The following is a 20603-nucleotide window of genomic DNA, read 5'->3' as shown; positions in this document are numbered from 1 at the left end:
CAGCGGCAAAGGATGAGGTCAACGCAGCAGCCATCAGCACGATCCATCATCCCATCCCCTTCTACCTTTTCCTCCCCTCTCGCCTCTTGCGTCTGCCTGGTTCGGGATGGACCGCAGAGCATCCATGCGATCATTTCCAGATGATCTGACCCCGGCCATTTCCTCCAGAAACTTCACTGACCATTTCCCCTGTCGACCGCCGTCCCCTTGAAGCATCACCCCAAGACGGTAGTTAGCAGACAGAACAGAACAGAACAGCTCCACAGCGGGGACCCGCAAAGGCAAAGAAGCATTCATCGCATCCGCCAGACCGAACAGCCACCCAAAAATCCATCCAACACCTCGATCCTTGTCACCGCACCCCCAGACACAATGTTCACCTTACGACGGCAATTCTCCAGTACGCACCCATCTCCTCTGCACATCCACCTCCCCCCATGCACCCCAACCCATACTAAAACTCCTCCAAAAAAGCCGCCGCATCCCGCCTCAAACCCACCACGTCCAGCACAATGACCACCCCCGCACCTCCCAACAAACAGCACACCTTCCAAGTCTTCCGGGACGTGCCCCCGCTCCGCGCCCTCCGCCGAGAAATGCTCCTCTCCAACCGGACCGTGGGCCTCGTGCCGACGATGGGCGCCCTCCACGAGGGCCACCTGTCGCTGATCCGCCAAGCGGCGGCCGAAAACACGGACGTGATCGTCAGCATCTTCGTGAACCCGACGCAGTTCGGCGTGAACGAGGACCTGTCCAGCTACCCGCGCACCTGGGACAGCGACGTCGCCAAGCTGGAGGCGCTGAACGCGGAGCTTGCTGGCTCCACCAACAATACAAACAACGCCTCCCCGCAGCCCCAGGGCCGCATCACCGCGATCCTCGCCCCGACCGCGCAGGTCATGTACCCGTCGCTGCCGCCGACCTCGGAGATCGACGGCGACGGCTCCTTCGTGACGATCACGCCCATCGCCCGGAAGCTCGAGGGCGCGGCGCGGCCCGTCTTCTTCCGCGGGGTGGCGACCGTGTGCATGAAGCTGTTCAACATCGTGGGCGCGGAGCGCGCGTATTTCGGTCAGAAGGATGTGCAGCAGACGGTCGTGGTCCGGCGCATGGTCAAGGATTTCCACGTGGATACGGAGATCAAGATCGGGGCGACGGTGCGCGAGGCCGATGGGTTGGCGATGAGTTCGCGGAATGTGTATCTCGGGAGCAGAAGGCGGAGCGTGGGGTTGGTGCTGTATCGCGCGTTGAAGGCGGCGGAGGAGCGGTATGCAGGCGGGCAGAAAGTGCAGCGGCGGGAGATTCTGGAGGCGGCGGAGGAGGTGACGGCGCAAGTCCTCAAGGAGCAGGAGGCGCTGGGCCCGCACCAGCGCGCGCGGTTCGAGGTCGATTACATCTCGCTGGCGGATCCGGAGACCTTGGAGGAGCTGGAGGTTGTCGACCCCGAGAAGGGGGCGATTCTGAGTGGCGCGATCAAGATGGCGCCGCTGGAGGAGACGGCCCCCGGCGAGGACTGCGGGCTGGGCGAGGGCAAGGTGCCCGTGCGGCTGATTGATAACTTGATCTTTGCGCCGCGGGCGTAGCTGCTTGCTTGCTTGCTTGGTTGCTTCGGGTCAGGTTCTACGCGCTATACCGAACAGTACAGTCCATATACCCCAAACCACCCAGAAAAGATGTTTTATACAATGTAAACTAGACTAAATACAGACCATATACCTATAATCCAAACCCCATAATTAAATTGCCAATCACTAACCCTCCGCTCCCTCCCCCAGATCCTCCGGGTTAAGCGCATACCAAGAAAGGAAAATAGGGCACATGGAGAGGGCTCGGAAGGAGACTCGGCCCGAGAAAATTTCCCATCCGCAAAGCTGTTCCTCCTGCAGTGGGCAGTTCAGTTCCCCTCCGCAACCGCAGTCCGACCGCCTCAGAGAAAATCAACGGTCTGGAACAAACCAGCAATTAAAAAAACTCAACCTCGAATCCCCCCTCACCCAACAACCCCGTCCCTCGTCAACACCTACAATACTACCAAAACCCATCTCACGAACCCCTCCCCCCCAAAAAAATGGCCGACGACGGCCTCCTCCTAAATTTCACCCTAGGAGGCGACACCGTGCTCAACGCCACCACCACAAAAGTCAAAGGCGGCACATGGCGGGACCGGCTCAGCGCAAAGAAGATCGCGGCGCACCGGAAGACGCCGCGCGACCCGAACGCGCCCAAGCCCGAACACACGAGCAAGAACCCCAACCGGATCGCCGTCTCATCGCGGCCGGTGAAGCGCCAACGGACGGACGACAGCACCACCAACAACAACTCCGGCCCAAACAACCATACCCGCGGCAATCAAAACCAGTCGGCGCGGCCGTTCGTCTCCTCGCTTTTCACCAAGAATCCTGTCCCCCAGAATGCGGAGGCCGAGCCTAAGGATGGAGAGGAGGGGGTGGAGGTGGAGGAGGCGAAGCCGACGAACGCGCCGCTGATCGATGGGCTGGATACGTTTACGAATCTGGGGTTGTCGGAAGCGCTGGCGGCGCATCTGCTGACGAAGTTGGGGGTAAAGGCGCCGACGGCGATTCAGAAGGCGTCGATCTCGCAGCTGCTCAAGGAGGAGAGCGATGCGTTTATCCAGGCGGAGACGGGGTCGGGGAAGACGATGGCGTATCTGCTGCCGTTGGTGCAGCGGCTGATGAGCATCTCCAAGGCGTCGGCGGGCGGGAAGGACGGGTTGGCGATTGGGGGGGCGCCCGCCTCCTCCGGCGGCGCGGAGTCGTCGGTCGTGCATCGAGATAGTGGGTTGTTTGCCATTGTGCTGGCGCCGACGCGCGAGCTGTGCAAGCAGATTGCGGTCGTGTTGGAGGGCTTGCTGCGGTGCGCGCACTGGATCGTGGCCGGCACGGTGATCGGTGGCGAGAAGAAGAAGTCCGAGAAGGCGCGGCTCCGGAAAGGGTTGAATATCCTGGTCGCGACGCCGGGTCGGTTGGCGGATCATCTGGAGAACACGCAGGCGCTGGATGTGAGTAATGTGCGGTGGTTGGTGCTGGACGAAGGTGATCGGTTGATGGAGCTGGGGTTCGAGAAGGAGCTGCAGGGTATCATTCAGAAGCTGGACGCTCGGCAGCGCCCCTGTCGCATCCCCGGGGTGCCGGCCAAGCGCACGACGATCCTGTGCTCGGCGACGTTGAAGATGAACGTGCAGAAGCTGGGCGAGATCAGTCTGAAGGACGCGATCCACGTGCAGGCGGACCCCGCCGACGAGGACCCCGAGGCCGTCAAGAACAAGGACGAGGACGAGGCGTTCCGCGTCCCCGCGCAGCTGAAGCAGTCCTACGCGATCGTCGCCGCCAAGCTGCGGCTGGTCTCGCTGACGGCGTTCCTGAAGCGGACGTTCATGCGCAAGGGCTCCGTGATGAAGGCGATTGTCTTCGTCTCGTGTGCGGACTCGGTGGATTTCCACTACGAGCTCTTCACGCGCAAGCTCAAGGCCGAGGAAGACGACAACAAGAAGGACAGCGACGGAAGCTCCGACAGCGACGACAGCTCCTCGTCGAGCGAGGATGAAGATTCCGACAACGACAAGAAGCCAGCCACCAAACCCAACGAGCACGGCACCGTCGCCCTGGCCACCGCGTTCTCCAACCCCTCCAACCCCGTGATGCTGCACCGACTGCACGGCTCGCTGCCGCAGCACGTGCGCACGGCGACGCTGGGCGCGTTCGCGCGCAGCCGCGAGGCCTCGGTGCTGATCTGCACGGACGTGGCGTCGCGTGGTCTGGATCTGCCCAACGTGGACCTGGTGGTCGAGTACGACCCGGCGTTCAGCGCGGAGGACCACCTGCACCGGATCGGGCGCACGGCGCGTCTGGGCCGCGACGGACGGGCGCTGCTCTTCCTGATGCCCGGCTGCGAGGAGAACTACGTCGACATCCTGAAGCGCGGGTACCGCGACGGCGGCAAGGCGCTGACGCGGCTGAACGCGGACGACATCCTGAAGCGCGGGTTCGGCGGCAACGTGCAGGCGCAGAGCAAGGACTGGGAGGTCAAGACCACGGACTGGCAGATGGACGTCGAGCGCTGGGCGGTCGACCACCCGCAGTACCTGGAGATGGCGCGCCGCGCGTACCAGTCGCACATCCGCGCCTACGCGACCCACATCGCCAGCGAGCGCCACATGTTCAACATCAAGGAGCTGCACCTGGGCCACCTGGCCAAGAGCTTCGCGCTGCGCGACCGGCCCAGCAAGATCAACGTGCCGGGCCTGCGGCAGAGCAGCAGCGACGCCAAGAAGGACTTCAAGGCGGCGCGCAGCGGCAGCAGCAGCAGCACGGCGGGCGGGAAGAAGCGCAAGGCCGGCGAGGATGACGGGGACCGGGGCGCCGCGGATGTGTCTCTGGCGGCGCAGAAGATGAGAGCCAAGATGAAGGAGCACATGGCGGGGGCCAACGAGTTCAATCTTGCTTAACTAACCTTCACCTTTTTTCACATTTCTTCCAACAAGACCAAAAGCAAGAGCATGTAAATAATCCAGAGATTGACGGATACAGACCATTTCAATAGATATCCCACAACGAGATCTTCCCATCCTTGGACCCAGCCGCCAGCCAGTGGGTATTCTGGACTTTGTGATTGCGTAGTCGCCGATGGACGGCCGCCAGGCCGCCTCCTCTGCCGTTAAGGCCTGTAAGCGTACGCTCACTGGAGCCAACACCTCCACCGTCACCCTCACCTTCACCCTCCTCCCCATCCCAATCCCCCGTCCCCACCCCCGCAAAAGCAACAGCATAACACCCCTCCTTATGCCACTTCAAAACCGCCACCTCCTTCAGCGTCTTACACGAATAAACCCGGACCCTGGAATCCCACCCAGCCGTCGCCAAGATGCGCCCATCGGACCGCACCCTCAGCCCCTGCTGCCCGGCATGCCGCGTCTTCACCACCTTGACCGGCTGCTCCCTCGCCAAGCCCCCAGCGCCAGCTTTCCGAAGAAAAGGATGCATAACGACCTTCGCATCGGCCGCGGACGAGAATACCCACTCGCCAGACGGAGCAGCATCGATCGATAGCACCGGCTGGTCGTGTGCGCGACTCGCGTACAGCTTCTCCCATTTCCAGCTGCCCGCTGCAAGACCCTGCTGCTGCTGCTGCTGCTGCGGACCCAGACCCTGGAAGGGGACGGGAGACCGGAAGACCATCACGCGGCCGTCCTCGTACGCGGCCGCGACGTGGAGGTCCCGCCCCTCGGGGCCAAGAAAGAGGGTAAGCGCCATGACCATGCCGGTTTTGACCTCGCCGTCGGCGGGGATGGTGCAGACGCGCCGCTCGGTGGGGAGGTGGAACAGGTCGATGGCGCCGGAGTTGAGGGCGTTGGGGACGGCGATGAGTACGGGGGAGGGGGACTTGTCCCGGGACGGAGGCTCAGGCTCGGCCTCCGCTCCTCCATCCCCATCCCCATCCCCATCCGAAGGCACAGCCACCGGCCCAGACAGCAGCGCGGAGAGATCCACCCACGCAAAGGCACAAAAGTTCAACGCGTTCACAGGCAGCGAGTGCACCAACCACGGCTGCCTGCCCGCGCCCGCACCCGCACCTGCCCCTTGCCCTGCCTCTCCTCCCGTCTCCGCCGGAGGGCCCGTGGAAGCAGCACCCCCAAGAGAATCGACCGGCAACCCCCTTCGCAAATCTACCTCCTCAGCAACGCTGAACCGCCACACCCCCAACTTGTGATCGCGGCCATGTCTGTCTTTCATCAGCAAACCAAATCTCTCAAAAAGCCCCTCAATTCCTAAACCTCTCAAACAAGCAAGCCAAAACAGAACCAACACAACATAAATAAGCAAGGGAAGGGGAAGGGGAGGGGCAAACCCACGTAAAAACCTCCGTAACCCCACTACTCCCATCCCCCCGAAACCGGGCATAAACACCCAGAACGGCGCCGTCGTGCGCCTTCCACACGGCAATGGGCCGCTTCGAGACCAGATCCCAGACGGCGATCCAGCCGTCGGCGTCGCCGGACACTAAGCGCAGGTTATGGTGGTAGATGTGCAGGCTGTGGATCTGGGCGGCGTGGCCGCGGAGGATGTAGGTTGGGGTTGCGGGGGGTTTGGTTTGGGGGGTGGTCATTGCATTGGTTCTATTATGTTAAAGAACTGGGAAAGGGGGGTATGAGGGTGTTTGAGTGAGTGATTGGGTTCGGTTTGTGAGAAGGTGGAGGTTGATTGGAATTATAGATGGCGGATGTATGGAAGTTGGTGTTAGATTCATGCAGAAGGTGGACGCGGATCTGTGGTTGACGGGCGGTCTTGGCGTTCCGGGTTGATGGACTGTATGGGATTCAAGCTTCTATATCCAACCGTTCTGAAAAGAATGGCACAAGGCCAAGCTGATTGAGTAGTTCTTATATTCACAGCGTCTTGTGTTTTATACACGGAAAGAGGTTGCAAGATGAACATGTCTAAGTTTAACCAATGCCGGGAATATAGAATATGCTAAATTACTGTACACTCTAAAGCACCAAATGTCCACCCTCGCTGGATAGCGCCCAAGAACCCCAACCAACGCCTGATCACTCGTAAACTACAATCAAAAGCCCAAGGCTACAACCCACGACTACCCCCCACACCTACAACCCAAACGTAAACCCCCCCAACGCTCGATGCGGCGCAACATAATGATCCTGGTACGGATGGTTCTCCATCGAGAAATCCGCCGACGCCATCAGCGGGTTGACCAACCCCACGATCTTCGACTCTGGCGGGATGTGGCTCGGTCGCAGGGGCGCATCAGGATGGTCACTGCCATCCCCACTCCCAAACATGGCCACGATCTCCTCCGACGTCGCCATGGGCGGGCCGTGGTGGCTGCTCCACCCCCACGCCGCCTGCAGCTCGTTCTTGACGTTCTCCGTCCGCCACCCCGTCTCCTTGATGATGTTATCCAAAATCTCGAAGACCTCGTGCTGGGCCTCGCGCGTCACGAGACATCCGGCGGCGATGGCCAAGAACCGGATGGATAGACTCGCTACGCCCCTGCAAGAAAAGGTTAGCATATGGAGTGGAACAGGCGATGCACCAACAAAACTCACCGATCCTTCGAGTGCGCGACAATCCCGCAGATGTCTCGCGCGTGGCCCTGTTGGACGGTCTGCATTTCCGCGCTGAACTCGGACTCGAGGGGGTTCGTTTTCGTCAGCAGGATGCGAGTGGTATGGTATAGCAGTTGAGCCACGATTGTAGAGCGTTTGATGAGCCTTCCCGAGTTAGTCTATGACACAAAACACAGCAATCAACACAGCAAGCTCACCATATCTCCGGGAAGACGGATTTGGAGTTCGTCTGCCAGGAATGAAGATAGCCGACCGGCATCATGGACCGTGGCACGGCCCGAACCCATTGATCGCACCATTCGTTATACGTACACCACTCCTGGTATCGCTGGCTCACCCGTGCGTCACTGATGGGATCGTCCACGCCCTGGTCCTGGCCCATCGCCGACCGGAAGTTCGCGACCTTGGCACAGATGAAGACCATCTTGTGGGTCCAGGCTTCTTCGTTGCCTGCTACACTCGGCTGGGCCTGGTCAAACACCAAATCAACACCCCAGGAGTCTGGGTTCCAAGAGAGCGCCCAGTTGAAGTGCAGACAGCTGATCAGCTCCATGCTAACGTTCAACCAGAAACACGCTCCCCCGAGTCCAGGGGTCTTCGCATCCCAGTTGCATTCCTTGATCAAGGCTCGAGCTCCGGCGATATGGCTCATGCCCTGGATCGGTCGACCCGACATCAGCTCGTAGATGTTCAGAAGAATGGCGGTTGTGGCACACAAAGCAGAGTCGCGATCCGGATCCTGCAAGGACCGCAGAAGATACTGAGAGGCTTCGTCGTGAAAGAGTGCGGCCTTCTGCTCGCCGTAAGATGGGTTCACATGGTACAGATGTCGCGCACCACAAGCCAAAATAGCCTTAAAGAGCATTGGCTCCTCTAACGCATGGAATGGCAATACCTGGGTAAACTGGCGGGGTCAGCTACGTGCCGGAGCCATACATCACAATACCCAAACTCACATGCTTTACCGCATCCATGGCGTCCATCCATAGCCCAACCTCTTCTACAAACACTTGCAGGAGAAACACCTCTTCTGGGTTGTTGAGACATGTATGGTTGGTCGAGTTGATATGGCCATGTCGTGTCGACCGAAAGGGGGCATACGAGGTACTTGGGTCTGGGAATAGTGAGGCTGAATGAGAAAGGCTGCTGAGTGATGCGCCAATATTGTCGGACTGAGCATTCCCGAACCCTTGCATATAGCTATCCTTGACCGTGGCTGGCGCGTTCGAGTTCAGCGATCCCGCCATGCCGTGAGGCTCGGCTTCCTCAGCAACAAGCGGAGGGTACCTCTCGAATCCGCCCACGTATTCAGACGCGATGATCCGAGACTCATCGCGAAAAGTGATCCCTTTTCCCTGGAGACGGACCACACAGTGCGGCGGTGTCGCGGTCTGGGTGTCGATAAAATTCAAGCGGATGCCACGCCGGCAGATTCTGCCCGACTTGCGGCAGTTCTGACATTGATGCAAGGCCTCGTCGCACTTGAGGTGCCGTTCTCGACAGGTCAGACAGCCAGTCCGGACGCGCCGCGGCTTCGTCGCGACCTTGCCCTTCCGTCGGCCGCGGCTAGCCGACGTGCGTGGTGTGTTCACCGAAGCGCTGTTCGGGGTCGAGACCCCGCCTTCGTCGGAGGGGGTCGGAGTCGTCCCTTGCGTGGTGACCTCGGCCGCTAAGAAGGGGCTCTGGTCGTCCAACTCCAGGTCGGGAATATCCGCAACCGCCCCAGGATCCGTCAGGTCCAGCACAATGTCAAGGTCCAGTGTCGGCAAGACATGGTCGTGGACGGTAGAGGCCATAGCAGGCCGGCTTTATCGAGTGATGCCCGTACTAGGCTGGAGGATGTTCAGTGTCCCGATGCGATCATCTACAAGCCCCGAATTCAGCCCCAGAGACGGTGACTCTGCATGGTGACAATATCGACGGCCGCCGTGAAGGCTATTTCTGGTCCGCGCACCAGATTCACATGTGGCAGCGGTAGCTCGGAGGGAGGGGCGAAGCAAACGGCGACAGTGTGCTGTAGAGAGAAGATTCACAAAAGACCGCGTCCTGGAAGTTGGATGCATGTGCATCGGCCGCTGAGGTGAGGCTCGTAAACCGTGGGGTGGACACTAAGCTAGATCAACAAATGTCAGCTTGCAGGGATCAACCATAGAGTCTAAAGCTAAAGCAAAGCTCGGCAGGTGGACGAGTACGAACATCAAATAGAATGCAGCTCACAGTGTCTCTGGAGGACTGGATAAATGGATGAAAGGGAAGCCGGCCGGCGATCTCGAAAGATTTGCGGGGGAAGTCGCTCTGCCTGTGGCATGGAGAGCTAACCCCAATGGGTCTAGTGCAAATAATCCGGTGCAACCGCGGAACTCCGGATTCAACCAACTACTCCGTACATTTCTATAACAACATTCGCTATTTTCTAGTGCCTATTGAATATGCAGCATGCTTTTGAATGGGTATACCACCTTCCAGAATCACTAATATGATTGATATGACCCCAGATTATATCGGACTTCGCAGTCACGGCCAGCAGGAGTTAATGGCTGCATCTACTCGTTAGTTCATCAGCGAAGGATCAGTCCTCGCATACCACTTCACTCTACCGATCATACAGGTTAAATTCTCGATGGATCACTTATGCTTTGCTTCCTAGCCTGGGCAGGCGCACGCGGAGATGAAGCAGAAGCATGAGTGCAGCCCACACGGCAGCGGAGAAGAACGTCACACGAAGTGCGGCGGCATATGCCCCGATCACTGCAGAAATGTCAGCAATCTGTCCGACAATCGGTATAAGACGTTGATCGACCTACCTTGGTGTTGACTGAGGGGGTCCAGCTTTGCGATAGCTTGCACAGACTTGCGAACCAGCAAAATGATGTCGGCCTTGTTGGTGCCCGTGACCCTTTCGTCAAGCTCATACAGCAGACTGTTCTGGAAAATCCAGCTGCTCGTTGCCACGCCCATGACTGATCCGAGATTTCGCCACAAGCCTAGAGTCGTCGTAGCCACGGCCTGGTCCTCTTGTTCGGAGGTCGCGAGTACCGAGACCATCAACGAAGGAAACGCGAACCCCTGTCCCAGACTCGTCAAGGCAACGCACATCATCGCAATCACATCTGGGGTCCCAACCCCCATGGTGGCGGCCGCTATCCCTCCGATAAGCATACAAACATCACCAATCATCACCGTCGGCTTTAGTTGCTTGGTCCGAGTGATCAGGAACCCGGTCGCTACACTAGAGGTCGTCACTGCAAGCGTAGAAGCCAGTAGCCTGAGACCGGAGTCTGTAGGCGAGGCCAGCTTGACTGCCTGGAAGTAGAGGGGAGCATTGAAGACCATGGTATTGACCGAGATCGCCCCGAAGAAATTCCCGAAAATGAGACTCGCACGCGGCTCCTTTAGCAGCAGCGAAATCGGCATGACTCCCCGCTCCACGTTACGTTCATAGCGGACGAACAAAACTGCGAAAACCACGAAAGATACCAGCGAGGTGACGACAATAGGATGAGTCCAGCTGAAGATATTGCCGCCCAGGTTGAGTCCCATAATGAGCGCCGTGACCGCGAGCACCAAGAGCAACGACCCCACAAGGTCAATATTCTTAAGCAAGCCCATAAAGGTCAGACGCTCCGTCTTGGCTCGTTTCCTCCCCAGGTCGGCAGGCACCGTCCAGGCGGCTACAATGAAGTAGATAAAGATGAAGGGCAGCTGTACCAAGAAAGCACCTCTCCAGCCCACTTGATCACATAGATAACCGCCGAAAGCAAGCCCAAGGAAGCCTCCCAGACCAAGACAGAGATTGACGTAAGACTGGTAGACTCCTCGGTACTCCAGGCGAACCAGATCACTAGACAGGATCATGCCCATCGAGAAGACGCCACCGGCGCCCATGCCGCAGAACGCCCGAGCGGCGATGAAACTCAACATGCTCTGGGCAGCCGCACACCACGCGGTAGTAATGAAGAAGACCGCGATGGCAAAGAGGTAGACAGGCTTCCTGCCCACGGTGTCGGAGATGCGGCCAAACAGCGGCAGGAACGCCGTGGATGTCAACAGGAACGCCGTCGAGAGCCATGATGCCGAGTTCGAGGCGTGGAAGTGAGACGTGATGACCGGGTGGCTGGAGGCCATCAGGGTGGAATCGAAGAATCCGATGATGTACCCCATCATAACTCCACCGAAGATGAGCCAGAATCGCATGGGAGACACGTTGATGAAGCGCGAGGCGTAGGCGTCGACTTCTGGCCTCTGACCCGCTTCCGGATCACTGTTGTCTTTGACATCATCTTCGGGTGCTGGGGGAATGGTTTCTAGGGTAGGCTCAATGTCAGGACCTTGAGGGATTGAGGTGACTCTGGTGAGACCGAGAAAAGCGGAGCTGTCTTCGGCGGTGAAGGAAGAGGATAGTAAGTTTGGATCAGGCCCGTTGCTTCCAGCATCGTGCGTATGCGTGTGCGTGTAAATTGGCTGGGATGGTGAGCCATTCAACAGCGGCGTTGATTCTGTGGCATCCGAGGCCACATGGGAGACAGTCATAATCGCGAGACAGTGTAAATGTATGAATCTAATCTCTATGTGGAAGAACTCTCAAAAACAAAACGACTGAAAAGTTTTCACGGAAACAGCAACAACGAAGAGAAAACTTTTCTGTGCAAAGAAAAATGGAGTACTGGCAGCCAGACGTGGGTTGCAAAAGGGTCTTTAATCATAGGGTCCGATAACAATCGAAATTTATAGAGAGAGAGAGAGATTTCTAGCGGGTGGGGGGGAAGGGAGAGAAGCTAAGGATGCATGGCGCAGGTAGGATCCATCGTGGTGCACGGGGCGGGTGGTGAAGGAGGGAGTGAGTCGACGGGTGGAAGCGCTTTAGCCTCTGAATATGACTGCGTACGGAGGAATACTCGGTCGATAGACTAGATCATGACTATGACTCGGCCTCCAACCTCAAGTCTTCGGACAAGACAAGAAAAAGAGGGGAAAGGAAGGGGACCGCGGAAGAGCTCCACTACCTGCCGCTAGATCAAAAAATTTTTTGCCTTGCAGCTCACCTACCTGGTTAGTGATTGGAAGGGTCTTTGTTATAATCAGGATATCTGGTGACAGAGAATTACAGAGAATAAATCCCTCGTGCAGAGAGAGAGGATGCAGTGTGTAGTGTGCAGTGTGCCGGATGTAGTATGCAGTTCCATAAGCCAATTGAATGCATGGTTATTATAGGTGAGACCCGATGTCGGTCTATGCAAATGAAGTATGAAGGAGTATGATTTGTTGGAGATGGAGTCATCCGACCCAGATGTTGCATCGCGCCTTAAACCAGATGGGGCTTAGTCGCTGGGGCTCCGCTGCCATTGCCGGTACTTACTATGAGCATTTTGAGCCTGGTTATCTCGGCTCTCATCATGGATCCCTCATGGAAGTAGAAGTCTAAACTTCAAGGTCTCTGGGTCAACATGAGCCTACTCTGCTGCTGGTCGATTATCCAGCTGTACAAGGTGTAGCGTCGTCAATGTCAGATTACCTCCACCTCATCGGCTTCTCAGAGTAATCACTCACACAATTCAGCCGCGTTCAATTGTCAGCTCAACATCAATATCTATCCCCGAACAAGCTGGGGTAATCGGGCGATTCGAATATATAGGAAGACCTCAAAGCTCGCAGCCGCCGTGTGACGCGCACACAGGCAAATACCTAATTCATAAGCCAGGGAAATTCCCGCCTGCATGAAGTTCATTGTAACACAGCAACAAAAGCAAAACCCCAACTCCGCTGCTCTGGGCGACTTGCATATCAGCCAGCTTGTTCCACGAGAGGTTTAACTTTTCACCTGCAGCGCAAGCTTCAAGGTTGGGTACTTTTCTTACTCTTTCGAAATCTCAAGGGAAACTCTTGGATGAAATGGTATCGACCACTACACTATATATCGATATCTTCGAACTGTAACAGTCATACTGTGGTATAAAAATAATAGAAACACATCACGTATTTCCCCGTCATTGCCGCATGTTATCAAGTGCATGTATGTAACTTCCGGCATATACAAAGGTGCGCTCAAGAGCACCCTCCCGCGCCCGCAATTTCGATGATTACTTGTAGATAAAAGGCACGCGACATATGACTCGTTTGAGCAATTTCTGATCCTAGAAACCCCCAATCAACCCAGTCCAAGAGTTCGGGAGAGCTTGAAGCCGCCCGGGACCAGACGCTGGAACACTTCCTCGGGATCATACTTTCTGGCCACCTGCTGCATGAATCTCACATTGACCGGTCCATACCCACGAAGCGGGTCCTGGGTGCCTCCGGCATAACTGATAACGATATCTGTTGCAGTGACTCACGCACGATCAGTATGCATTAACATGGTATGACAGGAGCGGGACGAGATGATGGGCGGTAGAAGGCGATATAACTCACTGAGCATATTTTCATGGAAACGTTCCAATCCAAGCACGTTCCCTCCTCGCGCCTCGCTGTCCTTCCAGAAAAGAGGGACCCAGGGCTGCACCACTAAGATAATTCCAAAGTCCTTGCTGCGGGCTCGAGATTTTGCCCTCCGGATCTGCTTTGAGTGGGTCTCGACGGCTTGACGGATAACGTCGGCTCTGTTGAGATAAGTGCTTGTTTGACCGTCGACGCTAGGTAAATGTCAGTTTGGAACTGAGTTTTTGTGACAGTGCCTGTGGGGGTAGATGAGCCTCACCGATAAGATGTATAAGTATATCTGGTCTGGTCCACAATCGTCGAGATCCGGGTCGTATCCGTGATGTTAGGAATCTGATAGAATTTCTGAAACACTGCAGGCCGCATCACGGGTCTCGTGTAAGCCAACGTAGCGACAATATCGGTTCGACCTGTGGTGGCATTGTAATTGAAGATGCCATACCATGCGCCATAAAGGTCGGTGGCGATATTATCGGTGAAATCGGTCGCGGCAGCGATGTACTCCGGAGCGCGAGAGATATTATAGACAAGAGCGCCGCCCCATAGATCTTCCGCAGGCAGGCTATCCATATCAAACGTAGTCACGATGCCAAAGTTATTGGAGCCCCCCTTCAGGGCCTTGAAAAGGTCGGGATGTGAGTGCCAATTAGCATAGACAATCTCGCTGCTCGCCAAGACCACCTCGAAGCCTCGGACATTGTCACAGCTGAGACCAACACGCGCGTTGTATAACGAAAGCCCTCCGCCGGTCAGAAAGCCCCCGACGCCGGTGGGCCCTACACGGCCACCCGCAACTGTGACGTTACTCTCTAGCAAAGTCTCGTACACTACGCCCCAGAGGGCTCCGGCTTGAATTGAAGCAGTGCCTGTGCTGGGGCCATAAGTAGTATGATTCATCAACGAGAGATGAATAGTAACTCCAGGCTCGATGTTTGCCGCGCCGGGAGTCGGCGTGTGGCCACCACTACGGACGGCGAAGAAACAAGGCCCAACATGCGAAGTGGTCAGTGTTCGAACAGCAACAGAAACATCTTGCGCCAAGAGAGGTTGAACAATGCAGGTAGGGTGTAGCCGGGCGTTGAAGGAGTAGTAGGAACGGATGGACTCTTTGTATGCAACACTGCCTGGGAAGGCTATTCTGCTGCTAATTTCGCTGGTGTTAAGGGCTGCGCACTATAGCTCACCCGAGCCAGTAATTTGAATGGGCTGCTAGCTCGGTAAGGTGGTTGTAGCCATACACAGAGATCTGGGTTGACAGCAGATTTTGCAAGACCGGATTTGAGTAGGATGCTGAGTAAAACAGCTGCTATGGTTAGGCTATTCATTTCAGCGTGGAATCGATGCCTGATGGGCTTCAATGTTGTTCTTCTGCCTTATGGTCATTGTGAGCTGGATTGTTGAGGCATCCAAGTCTGAAATTGTGGAAGGTGACGTCTGTGTCAACAGTAGGCGATAGAATTTCTGAAATTCAGGGAAGCAGCGATGTCAACTTGAAGCAGGAAAGGCATGAGGGTGCCCAGGCCATATAGCCTATCCTAGGCTGTCAAAGACCCGAACATGAATCGTTAGAGCCAAGAGGTACCCCAGATGTCCAAAACGTTTGCTAGCCACCTACCTTATGCATCAAAAAAAAAACAATTCAAAATCAGGCCAATGCGACACCCGAAGACCAACATGTTGCGGAGGATCAGAGCTGAGACCTTGACATAAATTTCCGAACCTTGATTGATCCGTTAACAGAATCCCGGAGCCCAGAAGGAGTAGGAGCGACTGCTGTGGACAATGGGATTCAAGTAGGATCCGAGGAGTTGTGGATTTTGTAGCCCAAACCCCAGGCCCAGAATCTGATAACAACGGGTGGACTGCGGTGCAGTCAGCTAGTATTGGCATATTGGAGTTGGCTGTATTTCATGTCTAGGTCAGCTCGCATCTAAAGCATTTTCAGTCAGCCAGTGTCTTCCATATGCACTCTACTTCTATTTCTACGGAAATAAGTCCTACGTTAGATCTGGAATTGGTCCTTGCTCACAGGAGTATCCTTGCTTTGAAACATCAGTCAAGTTTCATTCATGACCATAAGATGGGGAGTCAGGGTAAAAGCAAGGATCTCCCCTAAAGGCTTAATATCAAGCCCTGGATAGCGGTACGCTGCAGTATGATGAGGAGCGTCTCCATCTACTGTCAAGCTTGAGATACCTTTTTGCCAGGAGTCGCAAGAACAACACATACGCAGAATACCAGGAGCTTCGTCCCACATAGCAAGGTAATGGCTGGAGCTTCGGGTGTTTTTGTCGTATATATATGGACAGCGAAAAACGCCCATTGCTGGACGTTCCCTGCCCAGGTACTCATGTGACACAAGTGGCCCGATGACGATCGCTGTGCTACCTTCCCAGGATCTTGAAAGACACAACTTTGCTGATTTCTGTGGGACCTGCGTTGTGGATGATTTACCTGCAATGCATACGCTCCCGTGTTTGGTCGCATGTCAGTCATCAAGCAGGCTTAAATGGTTCCAATGAGCTACAGTGACAACAAGAACAAACGGCATGTGTGCATAGCGGAAATATTGTTTCTCCTTCCAGAGGGGGCCGACCTTGTTCTCGGCCCTATCACAACAATGAGAAAGAGAATACAATCAAAGTCTCCTCGGGTGAAGGGAAGTAATGCCAGTCAGGTTTTCGTTGTAGTCAACTCAATTTGGAGCCTTTGACTATCTATCTAGCTGCACACATTCAAAAGGACAAGATATGACTAGTGATGAGAGGGGCAGTATGTTTCTTATGCTCATTTCTTCAGGGTGCACTCCATTCCTCCACGGAGCAGTTGTTGAGGGAGATGTCGTGCTTAGCTTGACATACGATGTTTTGCGAACGCGAGGTATGGTATTTTGCAGGTTTTGAGGCAGTCTGAGTGTATGGTCTAGTCTGCTGAAGTGTCTACCGTCATTCTTCAAATCAGAAGCATTCAATCAGAAGCCTTCAATCAGAAGCATTAGATCAGAAGCAGAAGCAGTCTGCGATACCACTATCGTTCGCTCGAGTATACTCCAAGAGTAGAGTGCAAAGACCAGGGCCCCACATTGATAAGAGGGAAGCTTATCCGCGATCACAACACAACCGCAAGGCGGTGGCGGATCCCTCGGTGGCACTGCTTCGTCTCCATAGAACACCCCGCAATCAACTTATTTCCCCGACAACTACGGAGTATATCACACTTCAATCGTCACTCCATTTTTCCAGCCACTCTTCCTTCTGACTGTGCTCAAGACCATCCAATCCCCAGTACCTCCTCAACCCACCCCACCCCAGACATCCAAATCCCTCCTCCATCAACCCCAGCAACAATGCACCCCCCACTCCGCATCGCCATCCTAGAATGCGACACCCCCGTCGACAAAGTAGACACAAAGTACGGAGGCTACCGCGGCGTCTTCGCGAGATTACTGCATGAGAGCGCCGCCGCCCTCGGCCAGCCCGACCGACTGGACCCCGAGACCGGGCTGGACATTACCGGCTGGGACGTCGTGACGGCCCAGGAGTATCCCAACCTGGACGATGTAGATGCCATCGTTCTGAGTGGCTCAAGTGAGTGTCTGGTTGCTACCTTGCCCGTTTTGCTTTTTCACCCGGATTGTTGTTGTTCTCGCATGCTGCGACCACTATCCATCTGCATGTACATCCTGCACGGAACAAACATGCACCCCCCCTCCCCCGTCCCGGCCTTTGCAAAAGTCCAGATGACTCACATCCAAACCCCGGCTCATCAACCCACCCCCACAGAACACGACTCCTTCGCCGACCACCCCTGGATCCTCAAGCTCGTGGACTTCACGCGAAAAGCCTACGAGGACAAGCGCGTCAAGATCTTCGCCATCTGCTTCGGGCACCAGATCCTCGCCCGCGCGTTGGGGGTCAAGGTGGGCCGGAACCCCAAGGGCTGGGAGCTGGCCGTCTGCGAGGTGGATCTCTCCGAGCAGGGGCGGGAACTTTTTGGGAGGGAGAAGTTGGTAAGTCTGCCGCCTGTCCCCCAATCTCACACCAAGGAAGGGGGCAAGTTGATGGTTTACTAAGGAACTGGGCTGCTAGCGCATCCACCAAATGCACCAAGACATCGCCTACGGATATCCATCCGAGGTGATCTCGCTGGGCTCCTCGCCGCGGTGCGCGGTGCAGGGCATGTATATCCCCGGAAAACTGATCACGGTGCAGGGCCACCCGGAGTTCCGGGAGGATATTATGGACGAACTGATCACCCTGCGCACGGCGAGTGGGTTGTTCTCGCCGGAGATGTCCAAGGACGCGTCCGGCCGGGCGGGGCTGCCGCATGATGGAGTGGCGATCACAGTGGCTTTTTTGAAACTCGTAATTGAGTCGAGGTAAGCTCCAACTTGGCCGGTTAGATAGACCGCAGCCCGCCCATTTAGACTCGAATTCAGGCGTGGTGAACTTGCAATACATAGATTTGAATAGATCGTGTCTATAGACTGGTTTCATCTCCGTACAGCCGAAATTCAACTGATCGAATTTTCAACCCCGACAAAAAGTCCAGGTAAAATGGTATCATTTGCAATACACAAAAAGCGTGGTATCAAGCGCATGCACAAACCCCCCCCCCCACAGACCACACAGACAGCTCACCCCGTCGCCGTGGGATCCTCCCTCTCCAAGAACGAGGGATCCATATCCACCCGCCTCTCAAACTTCTTCCACCAATCCTGAAAGCTCTTGAGCGGCACCACATCCTGGCCCTTATCCGACGACGCAAAGCTCGCCAGGAAATTGAAGGCGTTCCCGATAATGCGCTGCGCCAGGACCTTGGTGCTGATCGGGGGTCGCACGGGGGTCGTCGTCAGCGCCATCGACGACCCCGGGTTGTGATTCTCCTCGGCCTCCAGCGCGGCGAGCTGCGGCGCGACCGCGTGCACGGGCTCGATCGAGATCCCCAGCGTGACCAGCGCGGACGACAGCGAGGCCGCCATTTCCGGGGCCGGCGGACGGACCTTGAAGACGGCGGAGGGCCGTTCGTTGGCTAAGGCGCCGATGAAGCGGAACTGCGGGGCCGATGATGATGCGACCGACTCCGGGAATTGGAGGTAGATGGCGGCGGCGGTGTCCGGGGGCAGCACGGTGCCCGGCAGGAAGAAGACGACCAGCTCGTCGAAGGCGGGCGTCTGCGGGAAGGTGAAGGCGAATTTGGTGGGTTGGCCGTTCGGTTGCGCGTCGACGGCGACGATGTCCGTCAGGCAGGGTCGGCCGGGGATGATGACGGAAAACATGATGGCTTGGGGAGATGATGTTATTGAGTGGCGGCGGATTGGAGGGACAGAGACATAGAAGGTTTGCGGAGTGGGAGTATTAAATGTCAAATGTATACGCCGTACTGAGACAGCGATCTCGAGGGGTGGTTCAATGCATAATTTATCGACTGCTGGAGTTGGAGCTCAGGTGGTGCAGTCTAGGAAGAATTTCCTGGCGCGTTCCATGATGGAATCGCAGAGAAGCTTGGCGGCAGTGACGAAATCAGTCCGTTTGCCCTTATCGATAAGGGTTTGTTTGGCTGGCCTTAGGCCTTCTGGCAAGTCTCGCAGTTCCCCGGGTCCGGGCTTCGCCAGTTGACCCAATAAAGGGATCAATGAATAGAAAGGTATATCTACTATGTATGTCATATGGCACTGCTATCTTATCTTGCATCGGATTGATGTGACATCACCCCTTGATAGAAGATTTAAGCGAGGAGTGAAGCGTGCTTCAAAGCCACGCAGCCACACAGCCACAACAGGGGAAGTGGGTTTTCCAGAGTACAATCACTACCATGTCATCCTAGTAGCTACAGTTTTCTCACTTAGTGCTACTTGGTGTGTATATAGATTATAAGCTGGACATGGTTGAACGGTGAAATACTTTCACCAGCCGCCAATAACTTGATATCAGTCTTGGAAATCGATAAAAAAAAGTATCGAGCATTGATTAAACCTCTCCGAGATGGACCTCGGCAGAAACAGCGTCCACTTTGCGGTTTCTTAGCTATTTCTCCAGAAAGCCTCATATAACTGTTTTGATCACCCATTCACCTCAGATCCCTCCCAAGCACATAGAGTCAGTCGAATCTCCAGCAGGCAGCTAGACGGGTAGACTTGTTAGCTAGAGAATATGTAATGGAAACCGCATCTTGGCGACAAGAGATGATCGTTGCGTCCTGAAGACCCCTCACCTTGGATCTCTTGTCCTTTGTTTCAAGTTGACTTGGAATGAAAACTGCCTATATGAGTTCAGCCGTCAGCATTCTGCAAGCTCCGGCAACAGTTGGCATCAGGTTGGAAGATTGTTGAAACTTTGGAACTAATGTGAAGGAGCCGCGGCAGCAGGATAGCATTGAGGGCGTCGATGTGGGTTCTAGTACATCGGTGGTGATTATAATATTGCTACCAAGCGAACTTTGATGAATAGCAATTGCCGGCCCACGAGCTGCTCCACAAAGAACTGGAACTCAATGAAAGTGACCAGGCGATATCCTCGTCCGCCATAAATGGAGAGTCGCAAATGTTTGCTCCAGACGTTGCATGAGCACTCAAGCCTCCTCCTCATCCTCCTCCCCGCCCCCTTCCCCAAGTCTGTAAGTACTAAAGCTGGTGGTTGGCAACGACTCTACGCATGCCCTTGGCTACGGTACCCATTGCCGCTCACCACCGCTACTTAGCAAGCTACCGTGCATGTTAAGACTTGCATCTTTGCACCCGGCCTTGCTGACGGCCTGCCTGTTTTGGAAGTATGCACGGACCACCTAGCTGGGAACAATATCGGTAGAATTCAGTACCGTTGCTCCAAACATTAATGAAGGTCGATCGGCCTTCCGTGTTTTAATCTCGAGATTGCAAGCGTAAACAGAGAAGACTGTGGATCTAAGCAGGCTCAAATACGGTACACAGAAATTCAATAATAAGAGCGCGATCCTTTCCTCAAACCCAGACGCCATGATCTGGTGTGACCAACTGTGCACGAAGTCCAGAAAAGCGGTCATGCAGAGATCGGATCATCGAACTATTCCACTGATCTACGGGATGAAA

At 55.6% G+C, this 20603-nt stretch overlaps 7 protein-coding genes across 7 annotated transcripts; 3 read left to right on the top strand and 4 right to left on the bottom strand.

Moving 5' to 3' along the window:
* The first annotated feature begins 274 nt into the window (after positions 1–274).
* Positions 275–1725, top strand: BO95DRAFT_444143 (pantoate--beta-alanine ligase PAN6). The gene has a single exon (XM_025586817.1). The coding sequence runs from the start codon at positions 513–515 to the stop codon at positions 1581–1583; it is 1071 nt and encodes a 356-aa protein (XP_025441035.1). The 5' UTR covers positions 275–512; the 3' UTR covers positions 1584–1725.
* Positions 1726–1925: 200 nt separating this feature from the next.
* Positions 1926–5789, top strand: dbp7 (putative ATP-dependent RNA helicase; the record flags this gene model as incomplete). The annotated part of the gene is made up of 4 exons (XM_025589803.1): positions 1926–4449; positions 4784–4929; positions 5116–5383; positions 5423–5789. The coding sequence occupies exons 1-4, from the start codon at positions 2069–2071 to the stop codon at positions 5787–5789; spliced, it is 3162 nt and encodes a 1053-aa protein (XP_025441034.1). The 5' UTR covers positions 1926–2068.
* Positions 5790–6465: 676 nt separating this feature from the next.
* BO95DRAFT_416431 (Zn(II)2Cys6 transcription factor) lies at positions 6466–9338 on the bottom strand. Its single transcript, XM_025584387.1, has 5 exons — positions 9302–9338; positions 8062–9218; positions 7303–8009; positions 7085–7249; positions 6466–7028 (listed from the first exon to the last, which is right to left on the bottom strand). The coding sequence occupies exons 2-5, from the start codon at positions 8899–8901 to the stop codon at positions 6623–6625; spliced, it is 2118 nt and encodes a 705-aa protein (XP_025441033.1). The 5' UTR covers positions 8902–9218; positions 9302–9338; the 3' UTR covers positions 6466–6622.
* Positions 9339–9448: 110 nt separating this feature from the next.
* On the bottom strand, positions 9449–11921 carry BO95DRAFT_474467 (putative MFS multidrug transporter). Its single transcript, XM_025589802.1, has 2 exons — positions 9910–11921; positions 9449–9853 (listed from the first exon to the last, which is right to left on the bottom strand). Exons 1-2 carry the CDS (start codon positions 11633–11635, stop codon positions 9735–9737), a joined length of 1845 nt encoding a protein of 614 aa, XP_025441032.1. The 5' UTR covers positions 11636–11921; the 3' UTR covers positions 9449–9734.
* A 1293-nt stretch (positions 11922–13214) lies between these two features.
* Positions 13215–14710, bottom strand: BO95DRAFT_499495 (FAD-binding oxidoreductase; the record flags this gene model as incomplete). Its single annotated transcript, XM_025590959.1, has 3 exons — positions 13215–13417; positions 13439–13731; positions 13797–14710. Coding segments are annotated over 3 exons (1374 nt in total), but the record flags the coding sequence as incomplete, so codon positions are not given.
* Positions 14711–16567: 1857 nt separating this feature from the next.
* BO95DRAFT_174287 (type 1 glutamine amidotransferase) lies at positions 16568–18046 on the top strand. Its single transcript, XM_025580844.1, has 3 exons — positions 16568–17124; positions 17320–17546; positions 17626–18046. The coding sequence occupies exons 1-3, from the start codon at positions 16884–16886 to the stop codon at positions 17917–17919; spliced, it is 762 nt and encodes a 253-aa protein (XP_025441030.1). The 5' UTR covers positions 16568–16883; the 3' UTR covers positions 17920–18046.
* Positions 17892–19004, bottom strand: BO95DRAFT_174284 (OPI10 family protein). Its single transcript, XM_025580843.1, has one exon. The coding sequence runs from the start codon at positions 18813–18815 to the stop codon at positions 18174–18176; it is 642 nt and encodes a 213-aa protein (XP_025441029.1). The 5' UTR covers positions 18816–19004; the 3' UTR covers positions 17892–18173.
* Between the last annotated feature and the right edge of the window lie 1599 nt (positions 19005–20603).

This window comes from Aspergillus brunneoviolaceus (genome assembly GCF_003184695.1).
Source record: "Aspergillus brunneoviolaceus CBS 621.78 unplaced genomic scaffold BO95scaffold_44, whole genome shotgun sequence".
Taxonomy (NCBI): domain Eukaryota; kingdom Fungi; phylum Ascomycota; class Eurotiomycetes; order Eurotiales; family Aspergillaceae; genus Aspergillus; species Aspergillus brunneoviolaceus.
This window is presented reverse-complemented; position numbering and strand designations above follow the sequence as displayed.

Bases quoted from the DNA above. Each gene is read 5' to 3' on its own strand.
- BO95DRAFT_444143 (XM_025586817.1), top strand. From the start codon at position 513: ATGACCACCCCCGCACCTCCCAACAAACAGCACACCTTCCAAGTCTTC.
- BO95DRAFT_416431 (XM_025584387.1), bottom strand. From the start codon at position 8,901: ATGGCCTCTACCGTCCACGACCATGTCTTGCCGACACTGGACCTTGAC. The intron at 7,250-7,302 runs GTGAGCTTGCTG...TAACTCGGGAAG, and splicing joins TCCGTCTTCCCGGAGATATG to GCTCATCAAACGCTCTACAA. The intron at 7,029-7,084 runs GTGAGTTTTGTT...CTTTTCTTGCAG, and splicing joins GTCGCGCACTCGAAGGATCG to GGGCGTAGCGAGTCTATCCA.
- BO95DRAFT_474467 (XM_025589802.1), bottom strand. From the start codon at position 11,635: ATGACTGTCTCCCATGTGGCCTCGGATGCCACAGAATCAACGCCGCTG. The intron at 9,854-9,909 runs GTAGGTCGATCA...ACATTTCTGCAG, and splicing joins CCCCCTCAGTCAACACCAAG to TGATCGGGGCATATGCCGCC.
- BO95DRAFT_174287 (XM_025580844.1), top strand. From the start codon at position 16,884: ATGCACCCCCCACTCCGCATCGCCATCCTAGAATGCGACACCCCCGTC. The intron at 17,125-17,319 runs GTGAGTGTCTGG...CCACCCCCACAG, and splicing joins CATCGTTCTGAGTGGCTCAA to AACACGACTCCTTCGCCGAC. The intron at 17,547-17,625 runs GTAAGTCTGCCG...CTGGGCTGCTAG, and splicing joins TTTTTGGGAGGGAGAAGTTG to CGCATCCACCAAATGCACCA.
- BO95DRAFT_174284 (XM_025580843.1), bottom strand. From the start codon at position 18,815: ATGTTTTCCGTCATCATCCCCGGCCGACCCTGCCTGACGGACATCGTC.